At 37.5% G+C, this 16,342-nt stretch overlaps 1 protein-coding gene across 1 annotated transcript; it reads right to left on the bottom strand.

The window, feature by feature from the left end:
* Window positions 1–489: 489 nt before the first annotated feature.
* Window positions 490–14,670, bottom strand: LOC128697372 (exonuclease V). Its single transcript, XM_070094040.1, has 8 exons — window positions 14,468–14,670; window positions 12,246–12,383; window positions 9,776–9,952; window positions 8,984–9,048; window positions 7,429–7,650; window positions 2,889–3,048; window positions 1,500–1,627; window positions 490–841 (listed from the first exon to the last, which is right to left on the bottom strand). Exons 1-8 carry the CDS (start codon window positions 14,523–14,525, stop codon window positions 653–655), a joined length of 1,137 nt encoding a protein of 378 aa, XP_069950141.1. The 5' UTR covers window positions 14,526–14,670; the 3' UTR covers window positions 490–652.
* Between the last annotated feature and the right edge of the window lie 1,672 nt (window positions 14,671–16,342).

Here is a 16,342-nt window from a genome sequence, read left to right as displayed (position 1 = left end):
ACACAAGAATAACATGCACTTTTAAGTTAATCAGGTACATACTAAGGGAGACACTATGCTGTGGCTGTTTCTTACATGATATTTACTAAATATTTAAATATTTCTTGAAAAATGAAGTTTGAGCTATCTCAACTAAGTGATACATGCAGCCATGGCCAAGTGTTGACTACAGATTAAAAAAATCCTTTAAATTATTTTCAAAAACTTTCACACATTGAATTTATACCTCTATCAAATTATAAGCAATATGAAAACCTTATTATCACATATTTGATAAATTCTGGCAACAGTGACATGACCTTACCTCCTATGACATTCACTAATCTTCTTTTGTATTTTTGTTCATTATTGGCTGTAATAAGCATATACAGTGGACCCCCGGTTAACGATATTTTTTCACTCCAGAAGTATGTTCAGGTGCCAGTACTGACCGAATTTGTTCCCATAAGGAATATTGTGAAGTAGATTAATCCATTTCAGACCCCCAAACATACATGTACAAACGCACTTACATATATACACTTACATAATTGGTTGCATTCGGAGGTGATCGTTATGTGGGGGTCCACTGTATCTTGGCACATCTCACAATTACGCAAGCATAAAATTGGCACAGAAAAGTATTACAAATTATTATTCGTACTCTTACTTTCTAGATTTTTTCACGTGCTAACTGGAGTTCTTTAGTTTTCTGAACAATCCATTGACAACTTTCCTGATAGTCACAGGAGTGGCACTTCCAGGCATCTTCAATATCAACTCCTCGGCACTGCCTCTCACCTTTCCAGTATGCTAGGCATCTTGTCATCTGAGTTTCCAACCAGATTGCATCATATTTGACCTTATAAAAGGGAAATACATATATAACAGACTGTGGCAGTTACTTATCTACATGTAGATTATTTTTTCACTGAACACAAGCATAACTTCCAAAGAAAGTAATGATTTGAATTACTACAACTTCATCACAGATGTTTCATATATACTGTATTCGCTAACAATCAAAATATTTATCGACAAAGAATCTATCTTCTTTTATAGATCAGATGTCTTGCAGGTATAATTCTCAGGACTTCCTGGTGCAAAATACAATCAAATCTCACAAAAGTATAGTTTTCAGGGCATGTAAGCTTAAAAGACAATCAGATCTCACACAGATTCTCAGTACATTCTAGTACTGTACAAAAGACAATCATCTCTTATGTAAATACAAACCTCAAGACATCCTACAACAAAAGATAATCAGAGCTCATATAGGCAAAGTTCTCAGGGTATTCTAGCACAAAAGATATAATTAATATGTAATGTGCCTTCTGAAAATAAAATTACTAATGGCTATAATTAAGATATGCATAATCATTTTACTACTTCTGTAAAAAGCATCTACAATTTCCACATGGTTATTTATGACCATTTCTTGTTTTTTAATATCATAATAAATATGTCATGAGCATATTGTCTTAATGAGTATGTCTTAATGAGCATTATTAAAGGCTTACCTCTTCTAACAGGAATGATTGGTTATCCTCCTGCCATATGTAGTCTATAAAGAGTTGGTTAATGAATGGTAAACTTTCTGCTGCTTCCTTAACTTCATCTAACAACAGAGACAAAGTCAGTGGCATCTCTGAAAGACAATATTGTACAATTAGGCTCACTCATAATACAATGAAGCACAGCTGAAACTGATTTTTAATAAAATGTGTCATTTCTTATATTAAACTTTTGACAGTGTTAAATACGTACTGTATTCTGTGTATTGTTTGATGAAACAAGAAGAAATAACAGCTTGTCTGATTACCTCTGATTTCCCCCAGTGTTTGAGCTTTCCCCTAATATTTTTTAAACCTAGTTTACCCCTTCTGTTTTTTTTTCCTTGGAATACCCAGTTCCTTTTTATTAGCTAGTAGTAACTAGCTATTATTATCTAGTAGTAACAGACAGTCATATCAACCGTAGTAGGAACAGTTAACATGGGTAGGTGGTACTCTCCACTGTCAATCAACCCTTGCCCAATCATGTTAATGCAGCTCTCCAACCTGTAAGTGTGTGTGTGCGTGTGTATGTGTGTAGAACTCTGGAGGCCCAATCCTTCATTAGGAACTTGATTCTCAGATCTCAAGACAAGACTGGAGAGTGTACTAACTTGGCTATGCCATTCTCTATGCTGGGATCAGAGCCTCAAAGGTTTCCTGACTTTATTCACTGAAGCTGAGCACTGCAAAATGAAACTGGGAAAAAACTTGTGCAAACAGTTTGGAGAACCTGGCCTATTGCTGGGTTTTAGAAGTAGAAAAACTCTCAAAACTCATCAAAGGTAGCTGAAAATCTTTGATTCATTGCTTTCACTTACCTGAGACACTACTGGGCTCCAGGTGATAGGAAAGACACCATGCAACACACACTCTACTACAGATTTCAGCTGTCAGTTGGCAGTGCAAGTGTTGGAGAGAAATTCTTGAATATCTAGCAGAATTGAAAGACAAAGACTAGCTAGGTTGAACTGATCTGCACTCTTAGCCAAGATACAGATTGTGCTAAGGTTCACCTTAATTTGTCTTGACTGATGAGGAAACTTGCTTTCTGAAATGCTTTGACTACTCGCCTGAGACTGATGAAAGTTGAAAATGAAGTCAAGCCTACCACCCAGAATGGAGATGCTGGGTTGGTAGTAACAGTAAACATTCTGGGTTCATGTGGGTACTGACTCCTCACTGACAAGTATTTGTTATACAGTGATGCATAAACAAATCAACAGAGCACATACATTCAAAATGCAATCACTGTATTGTAGTTTATTAATACTTTAACAGTAGTTATAGCAAACTGTTCAAAGATGTAAATTCTGATTAAAGAATTATAAATTAACATGACAATGCATTACTCACTCTTATCATGACAATGTAATACTGCATGACTGCTATGAATATTTTCAGTTACACTCTCCCCCAAGGCTTTGTCAAGATCCAACTGAAGAGTAACTGTGAGGCTGTGGCGAGGGACGAGGCCACGCACTAAGTCGTCAAAAAGACGTTTGTACAGCATTATCTATGGAGAGACAAGTATCATATGTACCTAACTACTTGCTGAAATTAGTACAGCACCATTCTTTTCCTTTCCCTTCCATTTACCCCTACTACTTCTTTTCTATTAAGCTCTGTATTTTAGCCTCATTAAAGAGTAATTGCCTATGTAATCTTTAAGATACATACAGTAATACAAAATGTATATACTGTACCTATTCACGAGTAGCTAAGTAATCACAAATATAAACACAAAAATGTATATATACAATATATATATATATATATATATACAATATATATATATATATATATATATACAATATATATATATAAAGGAGGTTTTGTGGGTAAGGGGCTTGGACTTCCAGCAAGCGTGCGTGAGCGTGTTAGATAGGAGTGAATGGAGACGAATGGTACTTGGGACCTGACGATCTGTTGGAGTGTGAGCAGGGTAATATTTAGTGAAGGGATTCAGGGAAACCGGTTATTTTCATATAGTCGGACTTGAGTCCTGGAAATGGGAAGTACAATGCCTGCACTTTAAAGGAGGGGTTTGGGATATTGGCAGTTTGGAGGGATATGTTGTGTATCTTTATATGTTTATGCTTCTAGACTGTTGTATTCTGAGCACCTCTGCAAAAACAGTGATAATGTGCGAGTGTGGTGAAAGTGTTGAATGATGATGAAAGTATTTTCTTTTTGGGGATTTTCTTTCTTTTTTGGGTCACCCTGCCTCGGTGGGAGACGGCCGACTTGTTGAAAAAAAAAAAAAAAAAAAAACATGTATAAATAGCACTAAGATACCAGTAGTCACTGAAATTGTGCACTGGGCATGAAAAACATGGAGGGTGCCCAAGGAAAGGCAATACAATATGCAGTTCCTCTGTGCAAAGAGTAAGGGGACAAAAGTGTAAGAATTATAGATTAAGAGGCATGTTGAATATGTAATGTAAAGTGTATGGCAGTAATGCAGTTTATAGGCTGATTTTAAAGAAATGGAAAGGGATGTGTGAATAAGTTGCTTGCATTGAATAAACATGTGGTGGTGGTATTTTATTCATTAGGAAGCTTGGTCATATGATGACCAGTTAACTGGAGCTTTGGATCATATGACCAAAGCTTTCTGCTGGCTTACCATTTTACCCTACAAAAATTAAAGACCACCTTGTGAATCTGTGCATAAGAACTCAGCTAAGGGAAAGTGAGTGGTTGATGCATTCAGGGATTTTTTTTAAGGTTTATGACAGTGTGGATTAAAAAGTGATGCAAATGTATGGAATAGGTATGTGTAGTTAAAAGCTATACTGTTTTTATGAGTACAACACAAGTGTAGGAAAGACAAGGAAGGCTTCCCAATAAAAGTGGGTTTTAGATAAGCACAAGCTGTATCATCATGGCTGCTTAGTGCGCTTGATGACAGCACTGCATGAAAAGTGATTAGTAGAGTATTAAGGAGAGGTGCAGTTTTGAAGATTAACAAGTGTTACAGTCAGTCACTGCTTGTGATAATACAGTGCAATTGGGAGTTTCTAAAGAGAAAAAGATGAGATTGACAAATTGTTACTATTATGTTTATACAGAACTGCTATACCCAGAGGGGTCATACAGAAGTTATCAAAGAAGAAAGTTAAAAGCTAGAAAGAGAATGCAGAGGGGAAAACTGAAAGCAGAAAAAGAATGAACAGGATTACAACATCTTAAACAACTCAGCACCACACTACAAGGTGAACAGAAAGGGGGCAGGATCACCTACAAGCAAGTGACCATAGGTGAGGAGCATGTACCCAGTTTTCAGTTTACAAATAATATATTCTTTGAATGATGATTTATGGAGAGGAGATGGCAAAATACACATGTCCTACTAAGCCCTGTACAGCTGGTTGCTTGCCTGTAAAACCCCAGTGGGCTTGATATATGTAAAGACTGGGGAAAGGATGGGGTAAAGAAGGCCTAGAGTACTATGGGATGGGAGATCCAAAAGGTTTGTGTGAGAGCATTAGATCAGAGTGAGTGGAGGTGGGTGGTTTTTGTGACCTGACAAGCTGCTGGAGTGTGACACAGATAATATTTATAAGGTAACTGAGGGGAAACCAACTAACTGGCCTTGAGTCCTGAAGGTAGGAGGCCCAGTGCATGCACTCTGAAGGAGGAGTGAGATTGTCACAGTTCAGAGGACTATCCAAACTGTGATGTAGGCACACTTCTCACAAGACAGAAATTGAATGAGTAATGGTAAATGTGTTTCCTCTTATTTTTGGTTACCCTGCTTTGACAGGAGACAACCTGTGCATTAAAAAGATAGGGGAAAAAGGTTAGCATTCAAAAAGGGTGGCATTCATTTGAGGGATGGATATTTTTATGTGAAAGATGATGATACAAAATCAATGACAAGAACACGAGGAAAGATGGAATAAATAACAAAAAGGCACAGTACCATGACTTTGGCCTCATGACTCTAGTCTCTTCCAATCATTTCTTGATGCCATTAATAATCTTGCCCCTTCCATTAAGTTTAAAGCTGAATGGGAATCTAATTCTGTGCTTCCTTTCCTTGATGTTCAAGTCCACCGCTCAGATACAGGTTTTGCTTTTTCAGTGTACCGAAAACCTATGCACAGTGGAATGTACATTCACTACTTTTCTTATCATGCTCCCTCTGTCAAGAAAAGTGTTCTTATTTATCTTGTTCTCCATGCTCTCCGCATTTGTGATCCTCAGTTCCTTGAATCAGAAATTTCCACTTCAAAATTCATTGTCTCGTCTTAGTTACCCTTCCCATTTCATAGACTCTGCCTTCTCACATGCTAAATGGATTTTCTTCTCTCCCAAACTCTCTGCTTCTGGGAACTCTCATGTCCTCTACCTTCCCTGTATTTCCAGTATTTCTAATCTCAACAACTCTCTACGTTCCTTAGACATCAAACTTACTTTTTGCCAGACTAACAATCTTTGCACTAATCTACTTCATACCTTACCTCCTTCTATAGATGTTCCTGGTGTCTACTCTATTTCCTGTTCCTCTTGTCCTCTTCAGTACTTTGGAAAAACTGGCTGTTCTCTTTCTGACAGACTCAGGGAGCACAAAAGTAGTGTTAGGCTTGCCAATACCAATAATGCTCTTTTCAGTCATGTCAGAGATCACAGTCATCCTATTGACTGGTCTTCTGCTAAAACTTTCTACCCTACTTCTAACTTTCACAGTCACCATCTGGTTGAATTCTCCTTTATACACAACTTTCCTTGTACAAATCTTAGTCCTGGCTTTGTCTCTGTAGATGCCTTCCTTTCCCAATACGTACATTGAAAATGCTCTAAACTTCAGAACACCCGTGACTTAACCTGATTATTTTTTCTATTTCTCCCTCTTTCCCTTTCCTCCTCCTCCTTTCTCCTTTGGGCTTTCTTTCTTCTGCCTTGGGTGTTTGGTCCATTATTATTTTTCCCCCCCTCTGTTTTTGTTTCTACCCTTTGTGGGTCCCTAGCTCCCTTGCAGTGCTCCTCTTTCTTAGTCTTTGACTGACTCCACTACTTCTACTACTACTTCCACCACTACCTCTCTTCCTTTCCTGCTACCTCTCTTGTCCTGTCCCTGTCTGCTGGCCTATATACACTCTCTCCTTCTCTCCTTTCTGTCAGTGTGACTTTGTAAATGGTCCAAGTTGGACCAAAACGTCGTCTTAAGCTCCCCTCTCCTATGTGCGGGTTATTTGTATAAAGATGGAATAAGACATGTAAGGGCAAGGATGAGGGATGAAGACCTTTCCCAGCCTTCACAGATGTTGCCTTGCTGAATTGGCCATAATAAACATCCCAAACTAAAATACAGTATTCCCTACAGGTTTGGTGCTTCCTTATAAATATAATAATAATAATAATAAGACGAATAAAGACAATATTAATAATACTGTGGCAGCGACCACCAAAATTCTTTGACCTGACGAGCTGTTGGGGTTTGAGCAGGGTAATATTTAGTGAAGGGATTCAGGGAAACCGGTGATTTTGCTGGACTGGAAGTGGGAAGTACAATGCCTGCACTTTAAAGGAGAGGTTTGGGATATTGGCAGTTTGGAGGGATATGTTATATATCTTTATATATGCTTCTAAACTGTCATATCTGAGTGCCCCTGCAAAGACAGTGATTATGTACGAGTGAGGTGAAAGTGTTGAATGATGATGAAAGTATTTTCTTTTTGGGGAATTTCTTTCTTTTTGGGTCACCCTGCCTCGGTGGGAGACGGCCGACTTGTTGAAAATAATAATAATAATAATAATAATAATAATAATAATAATAATAATATAAAAAAATATTATCCCTATCATTAGTTCTGAAGGTTGTTAGAAGAAATCAACATATAAATTCTAAGGCCAGGTATCACATGTGCTAAAATATTGAATAACTAACCTGGGTGCTCTGTGTAATCTTCTGAGCTCTACCTGGAGCCTTCTGGGTTTTTCTTGTCTTAAAGTCCACAATGTCCAGACTGAAGCTTTCTCTGTCTAACCTTATTTCATCTATTTTTCCCAAGATAAAGACACCATTCACAACTCCAAAAATGGGAACTTCACGATGCACTGCTGCTGACATGGTCAGAATACTCTTTAAAGCAATCAGAAGATTAATAACCTGAAAGAATAAAGAAACAAAGAAAAACACATAAACTGAAGACTCACATTAGGTAACATATACATTAGAACCCCTGCATCTGCGGATCCAGTTTCTGTGGATAGTTATCCATGGTTTATCTTGGTCCAAAAATAACCCTTAATTTTGCTTAATAATGACACCAAAGCACAAAAGAAGTGATGCTGGTAGTTCTTCAAAGCCTCAGAGAAGCTGAGAAGTGCTTCCTATCAGTGAAAAAGTGCAAATTTTTTACTTATTGTGTGTAATTTATCAATTAAATGATTATATATATGTTATATATATTATATATATGTCCTGTCTAAGGGCAATGTGTGGTGTAAATATTATGCAGAAAATTCGGAGTGTGGAAATTAGGAGGTGTGGAGTTAATAAAAGCATTAGTCAGAGGGCAGAAGAGGGGTTGTTGAGGTGGTTTGGTCATTTAGAGAGAATGGATCAAAGTAGAATGACATGGAAAGCATATAAATCTATAGGGGAAGGAAAGAGGGGTAGGGGTCGTCCTCGAAAGGGTTGGAAAGAGGGGGTAAAGGAGGTTTTGTGGGCGAGGGGCTTGGACTTCCAGCAAGCGTGCATGAGCATGTTAGATAGGAGTGAATGGAGACGAATGATACTTGGGACCTGACGATCTGTTGGAGTGTGAGCAGGGTAATATTTAGTGAAGGGATTCAGGGAAACCGGTTATTTTCTTATAGTCGGACTTGAGTCCTGGAAATGGGAAGTACAATGCCTGCACTTTAAAGGAGGGGTTTGGGATATTGGCAGTTTGGAGGGATATGTTGTGTATCTTTATACGTATATGCTTCTAAACTGTTGTATTCTGAGCACCTCTGCAAAAGCAGTGATAATGTGTGAGTGTGGTGAAAGTGTTGAATGATGATGAAAGTATTTTCTTTTTGGGGATTTTCTTTCTTTTTTGGGTCACCCTGCCTCGGTGGGAGACGACCAACTTGTTGAAAAAAAAAAAAAAAAAAAAAAAATATATATGTATAGGGTTTGCTGTTACCCATGGATTCAGGTATCCATGGTAGGTCTTGGAATGCAACTCATGGATAGGGGGAAATGCTGTATTGTATTTCCCATCAATTACAGAGAGGACATGCCCATTACTTTGTCCATGCTAGGCTTCCATGGAAAGCCATAACCACTGATCTATTACCATAATTAAAAGCTACTACAGATGAACAACAAAAGATACACAACCTTAAATTAGTTATCAAAAATAATATTGATAATCAGGTAGGCATTAAGTGTCAACAATAAATTCATTTTACGGTAGACTTGAGTATGCTATTACAAGAACAATAAGTCTTGCCTTGACTGCAAATATGTCTTCACTTGATGTAACTGTTACTTTCACATAGTCTTGAACCTCCAGTTCTGTAAAGAAAAAATAACTAAGTTGTCTTGTACATACTTGGAAAATATGTGTCAAATTTACTGGTCAACATTCAAAATTAAAATTAAAAAAAAAAAAATAAATAAATTATTTTTTTCATTTCTTATGAGCCAGAGAAATTACAGTAATTATACATTCCATTTGACTTTCTTTTTTATTTTGATCCTATTATAATTGGCATTATTGGACACCCTTGCCCTCCAATTAGTCCATTAAATAAAAGTGTCATTGCAGTTTACACTGTAATGAGAAACACGACACTTGATCGTATCCTAAATGAAGACGATGTGTGACTTGGAACAATTGCTGTACCTTGTAATATATATTTTAATTACAGTGTGTACAGGAGATTTGAAAAAACTGGAAAGACATAAATTTCTTAACCCGTAAACGGTCCAAACGTATATATACGTTTTTACCGCTAGTGCCCCAAACGTATATAGTATACGTTTTATGTGTCCTACATTTAACATTGCCACGATAAGCCTGAGTCACCCAGACATGAGAGAATGGGTGTGAGCACTCACTGTGCACCATATTAAAATAACTGGGGATGCCTGGGTACCACATGCTCTTTTTTCCTATTAAAAAACAACAATGTTTTTTTTCTCAAAAAAAGTTGGGGCAGTACGGTAGTGAACGTATATATACGTTTGGACCGTTTACGGGTTAATGGTTACAGAATGACTAAATTTGTCCTCAGCTTACCCCGTGCTAAGTGTAATTCTGATCCTTTGGTCACCCACTTGGGTTCTGGAATAGTAACATCAACTGGAACAGATAAAGAATACTCCAACTGTTGTTCACACCACATTTGTTTAGAAAAATCAGATACCCAGAGGTATCCCCCTCTAAGAGAATATATTGGCGGCAGAGGTTTATCATCTGTAGAAAATAAAAGTTATGAACATTTACAATGAGATTATTTCTCCCTGGTTATATTTCACACATGAAAATATAATATTTTATAAAGTAACATGAATAAAACCAAAATAATATGATTGAATCCTTGGAAAAGAAACCTACTAACATCCTTGAAAATATCAGAGGTTGCATTAATATATGCAGCTTATTTAAAGACAAATATATAACAGTACATGGAAAATGCTCAAGCCAGGTCCCTAATCTGCAATAAGAGCTTAATGGAATGCAGGATATAGAAAAAATGGAGAATATACCTGCTGAAAATCAAAAGTGCTATATGAAAAGGTAGAGAACACTGTGTCAACATTCAGGGTCCAAGACACTTCAATCTTTAGCACTTTAGCACTAGATAGTGCATAGAGTATAAGAATTATTAACAGAGCAGAGGTAGGAGTATTCAAAATGAAACGGGGCAAATTTTAATAAGGAATATTGGATCAGCTGGATGGTAATACTAGTTACACAGACCTGTGGGTCATACTACAAGTGTCACTGATCAGGCAAGCAACAGTGTCAATGATCAGGCAAGTGACAGTGTCACCGATCAGGCAAGTGACAATGTCACCGATCAGGTAAGTGTCACTGATCAGGCAAGTAACAGGAAAGTCTGACTACAGGTGTGTCTCTTATTCACACAATATTTCCTCTGCTTTATGTACTGTGGATACTGTATATATGTCAAGTAAGTTCTTAACTGTAATAAATTTTTTAAAACAATTTAATGTACACTATCGTACAATTGTTTCCATATACTACAGTGGTCCCTCGCTTTTCGTAGTTCTCGGCAATTGTAAATTTCGCCAATCATAGGGGTATTTTCGTATAAACATGGACTCGCTTTTCATAGGTTGACTCGCGAATAGTAGTTCATCCGGGACGCGTATGCACGGTGTGAGCCGGGGCAGCCTCCCTACCCAGCCAGTCTGGCATTGTTTACCAGTGAGTGAAGGTCCCCTCAAGTGCTCCTACAAAATATTTCATAATATTCCACTCATTTTAGTGCTTGCAAGTATTAAATAAGCTGCCATGGCTCCAAAGAAAGCTCCTAGTGCCAAGCCTGTGGTAAAGAAGGTGAGAAATATGTACAGTGACAAAGTCTTGGGCCATTTTAGGGAAGTGTTAAAGAGACGCCAGAAACAGAGCTCTCTCCACAGTTACTTTGCGAGACAGGACTAGAGTGACTCTCAAGGTGGTCCTAGTGGCATTAAGAAACAGAAAAGAGAAGCAACCCCAGAGAAGCAATTGGTACCTGAGGTGTTGCTGGAAGGGGATTCCCCTTCCAAACTGTAAACAATCCAATCTCTCTCCTCCTCCAGTCTCCTATACACTAAGAAGAATCTCCAATAAAGGTAAGTGTTACGCTGTTAATGTTTCATTCATCATTTCCCATTGTATTGTTTATGTATATTTCATGTATATTTCATGTAAAAAAAATTTTTGTTTTAATACTTCTGGGTGTCAGGAACGGATTAATTGTATTTACATTATTTCTTATGGGGAAAATTGATTCGCAAATCATAAATTTCGTTTATAGTAACGGCTCCAGGAACGGATTAATTACGAAAAACGTGGGACCACTGTATTATTATTATTATTATTATTATTATTATTATTATTATTATTATCAAAACTAAGCACTAAACCTACAAGGGCTCCAAATATTAATAATAACAATTGTTTATATAATTACAATATTATTATTTCTATTGTCCAGTCAATGAGGGTGTGTAAAACAATATGAACTGGAGTTATATGAGGTTTATCAATTACAATATTAAACTAAACCCTTTAAGAGTTTTTTAATACCGTACCGGTATTTATTATGTAACATTTTATAAATTCTATGAAGGGAAATTTTCTTCATACATTGTCCACATAATCATGTGAAATGAAAAACATTCACCTCACAAATTTTGCAAAGCTAATGCAACATAAGGCAAATAAGTATATGAAAGACACAGAGCAAGTCTTTAGTCAAAGATGATTTTCATTTAGTGAAACATGTCCTTTTTATTATTGTTATTGAAAAGAAGTGCCAAGCTCAAAGGGGATCAGAGTATGCCTGAGGAATGGGAGGTAATCAGTTTTGACTTAATTTTCTGAATCAATACTCCCTCACTAGCATCAGGAAACCTTTGCTGAGGAGACTTTTTAATAAAAGCTTACTTTGATTACATGTCTTAGATTTACTACATGTTGGTCTAGTCCTATCATTCATACAAAAATATTGTACATAATAATGATAGTATGATACCCAGTGAATTATCATCTGTTTTAAGACTTTTTATCAGTGGCTTTGCATCATCCTTCTCTACACTCTCAGAGTGATGTCTCTTCCTGGCAGTCTGAGTACTGCTAGCAGCAGTGGTTGCTGACAGCTCATATGCTTCTTCTGAAAAACAGAGAAAAGAGTGTTGCATTTAAGAACAGCAGTGATTCACATTATTTTCTATACATGTTTTCCTTGTTTTATGCAGTTTCACTACTTTATTAGGCAATGTTCAATTTCTATGAATAATTTTGTATATGCAGCATGTAGTGTAAATGCTCCAGCACTTAGTACGGTGGTACCTTGAGTTTCGAACAGCTCCCAACTCGAACAATTATGTAGGTGTATTTTTGTAAGTGCTTTTGTAAGCATATTTTTGGGGGTCTGAAATGGACTAATCTAATTTACAGTATTCCTTATGGGCACAAATTTGTTTGGTATTGGCACTCGAGCAGCCTTCTGGAACGAATTAAGTTCGTAACTCGAGGTACCACTGTACAAATATCTCGCATATTAGCCGATTCTTTAAAGCTTTATGGTACATATTAATAACTGTGTTACCAAATCTTTTGGTTGCACTTCTTGAATCTTGTTGCAACTAAATCTCACAATGTGAAGTCACATTTCCTTTCAAGCAAAAAATTTTTCATCCATTATAATAGTTTGCCCATTATTCTTCCTATCAAATCATATTTGATAATTATATGTATACAAACATAATTATTATTTTAGTAATATTATATTCATGAGTAAGAGCTAAATCCATAGGGGTCATACAGCATCTGGAGTACAACTGAAGGTATTCAAGTTCAATCCAAGGAAAGAGAAAACAGGTCCAACTCTCGAGATCAAGAGCCCAGCACTGGGCTCTTGGTTCAAGAGCTATTCATTGATATCAAGGCACCTTCTTGAAGGATCTTCAAAAGTAAATCAGAACCAGCCAAATTATTCTTATTATTACTATTATTATTATGAAGTGCTAAACCCATAGGAGTCATACAACACCAAGAACCCCAATGGAAATAAATCACTTTGACTTTTTTTTTGAGTTACTGTGGGTAATTCACATTATGTATGGTAACTGTACTTATCTGTACTTGTACCTAAATAAACTTACTAATGCCTGGTGAATGGAAAGAAATCAAGTTTGACCTGAAGAGGGATGGTAGCTGCAATTCCTGGGCTGTTTTTGTTATGGCTAATATTGAATCTTAGGTCCTTATCAAAGCTCTGCCACTAATTTTTTTTAATTACAAGCAAACTATCTATACCCAGCAAAAATAATTATTTCTTGTGCACACTATCATTCTGGGAGATACTGTACATATTAGCAAAGACAATGTACATGTATATAAGAATGCTGTTCAGAAGGGCCAATCAAACATTAGTATCAGTCATACGACAAACCTAGCTAATCACACATCAGTCATGTGATATTATTATTATTATTATAACCAAAAAGAAGCGCTAAACCACCAGTCATGTGATAAACCTAGCTAATCACACATCAGTTATGTGAAAAACCTAACTAATCATAGTAAAAATAAACAATTACTCGTCCATTTCCAAATCTACCGATGCCATGAGTAATTTCTTACTAGTATGATATAGTTTTTATGACAAAATTTGACAATTTATCAGGTTAGTACATTTAAGGTTAAGTTAATTTATATTAGGTTATCTTTATTTAGGTTTGGTTACATTAGATTACTTTAGGCTACATTAGGCTTAGTTGTTACTCTCCCATTAGACCAAAATAAAACTCTCCATGGCACAACTAACTTAATATTAAATAATTTAAATCATAAATTGTCGCCAAACTCACATAAAGACTTACATTAATATTATTACATTCATGGTGAGTGTTAAACCCGTATGGGTTTGTGCCTAGAAAATGGGATGAACTCAGATTCTATTCAAGCGGAAGCCACATACAATTCCTAGGCCCAAAAGCCCTTGCATATCATTATTATAATCATAAGCACTAAACCCACAAGGGTCATACAGCGCTGCTTGTACAATATGAAGACACACATCAGCATGTATGTAATAAGTTTATTCAGGTATAGATACATATATATATATATATAGTTAAAAAAATTACCATACATAGCAGCACATGTATAAATTACCTAGAATAACCCCAAAAAAAGGTCAGTGACTTACTTCCACTGGAGTCCTTGATCTAAAGAGAAAAAATCCATTACCCAAATCAATTGCCAAAATATCGCCATCACTGATGCCTCCCCAGTCATCCTCATCCATTATTGTACAGTAGTTATTTATTGCTTTTGGGGAGAACTGTTCCCTTCCCTTCAGGTGAACCGAGTCAAGATTCCCTTCAGAAATCTTAACAATACTTAATGTTGGTTTAGTGCAAGATTTGTATTAATGTTGTTGTTGTTGTCGAGGGGATTTAAGGGCAACCAAAACTTAGAAGTTTTTTGAGCTCTGAATGGACATAAGATAAGATAAGATTTCGTTAAGATAAGATAAGATTTCGTTCGGATTTTTAACCCCGGAGGGTTAGCCACCCAGGATAACCCAAGAAAGTCAGTGCGTCATCGAGGACTGTCTCACTTATTTCCATTGGGGTCCTTAATCTTGTCCCCCAGGATGCGACCCACACCAGTCGACTAACACCCAGGTACCTATTTGCTGCTAGGTGAACAGGACAACAGGTGTAAGGAAACGTGTCGAAATGTTTCCACCCACCGGGAATCGAACCCGGGCCCTCCGTGTGTGATAATAATAATAATAATACTAATAATAATAATAATAAATAATAATAATAATAATAAATCTTTATTTACTACAAGTAAATGTACATGTTATACAGACCATAGCTGACATCAATGACATACTACTATACAAAGCCGCTTGTTATGCTGAACATTTCCCGCAAATTAGAGTATGAATTAGTATTACTCTGGCCGAAATGCCTAGGCATGCTAGTGACCTTCTTTGTAATTAATACTTTATAACATGTAAACCACACATTGTAAGCTTTACAAGGAAATAAACATTGTCACTGTCAGTTTTGTCCCAGGATGCGACCCACACCAGTCCACTAACACCCAGGATGTGACCCACACCAGTCCACTAACACCCAGGATGTGACCCACACCAGTCCACTAACACCCAGGATGTGACCCACACCAGTCCACTAACACCCAGGATGCGACCCACACCAGTCCACTAACACCCAGGATGTGACCCACACGTCCACTAACACCCAGGATGCGACCCACACCAGTCCACTAACACCCAGGATGTGACCCACACCAGTCCACTAACACCCAGGATGTGACCCACACCAGTCCACTAACACCCAGGATGTGACCCACACCAGTCCACTAACACCCAGGATGTGACCCACACCAGTCCACTAACACCCAGGATGTGACCCACACCAGTCCACTAACACCCAGGATGTGACCCACACGTCCACTAACACCCAGGATGCGACCCACACCAGTCCACTAACACCCAGGATGTGACCCACACCAGTCCACTAACACCCAGGATGTGACCCACACGTCCACTAACACCCAGGATGTGACCCACACCAGTCCACTAACACCCAGGATGTGACCCACACCAGTCCACTAACACCCAGGTACCCATTTTACTGATGGGTGAACATGGACAACAGGTGTAAGAACACGCCCTTACAAAGGAGGATGGCAAAGTTGATCCCATGTATCAGAAATCTTTCTTATGAGGATAGATTGAAGGCCCTGAATCTGCACTCTCTTGAAAGGCGTAGAATTAGGGGGATATAATTGAGGTGTATAAATGGAAAACTGGAATAAAGGGGATGTAAATAACGTGCTGAAAATATCTAGCCTAGACAGGACTCACAGCAATGGCTTCGAGTTAGAAAAATTCAGATTCAGGAAGGTATAGGAAAGCACTGGTTTGGTAATAGAGTTGTGGACGAATGGAACAAACTCCAGAGTACCGTCATAGAAGCTAAGACGTTGTGTATTAAAAATAGGTTGGATAAATACACGAGTGGGTGTGGGTGGGTGTGAGTTGGACCTGACTAGCTTGTGCTACTGTGTCAGATGTCGTGCTTC

This window comes from Cherax quadricarinatus, chromosome 44, assembly GCF_038502225.1.
Source record: "Cherax quadricarinatus isolate ZL_2023a chromosome 44, ASM3850222v1, whole genome shotgun sequence".
Taxonomy (NCBI): Eukaryota; Metazoa; Arthropoda; class Malacostraca; order Decapoda; family Parastacidae; genus Cherax; species Cherax quadricarinatus.
Note: the sequence above shows the minus strand (reverse complement) of the source record. Positions and strands in the feature narration are given on the sequence as shown.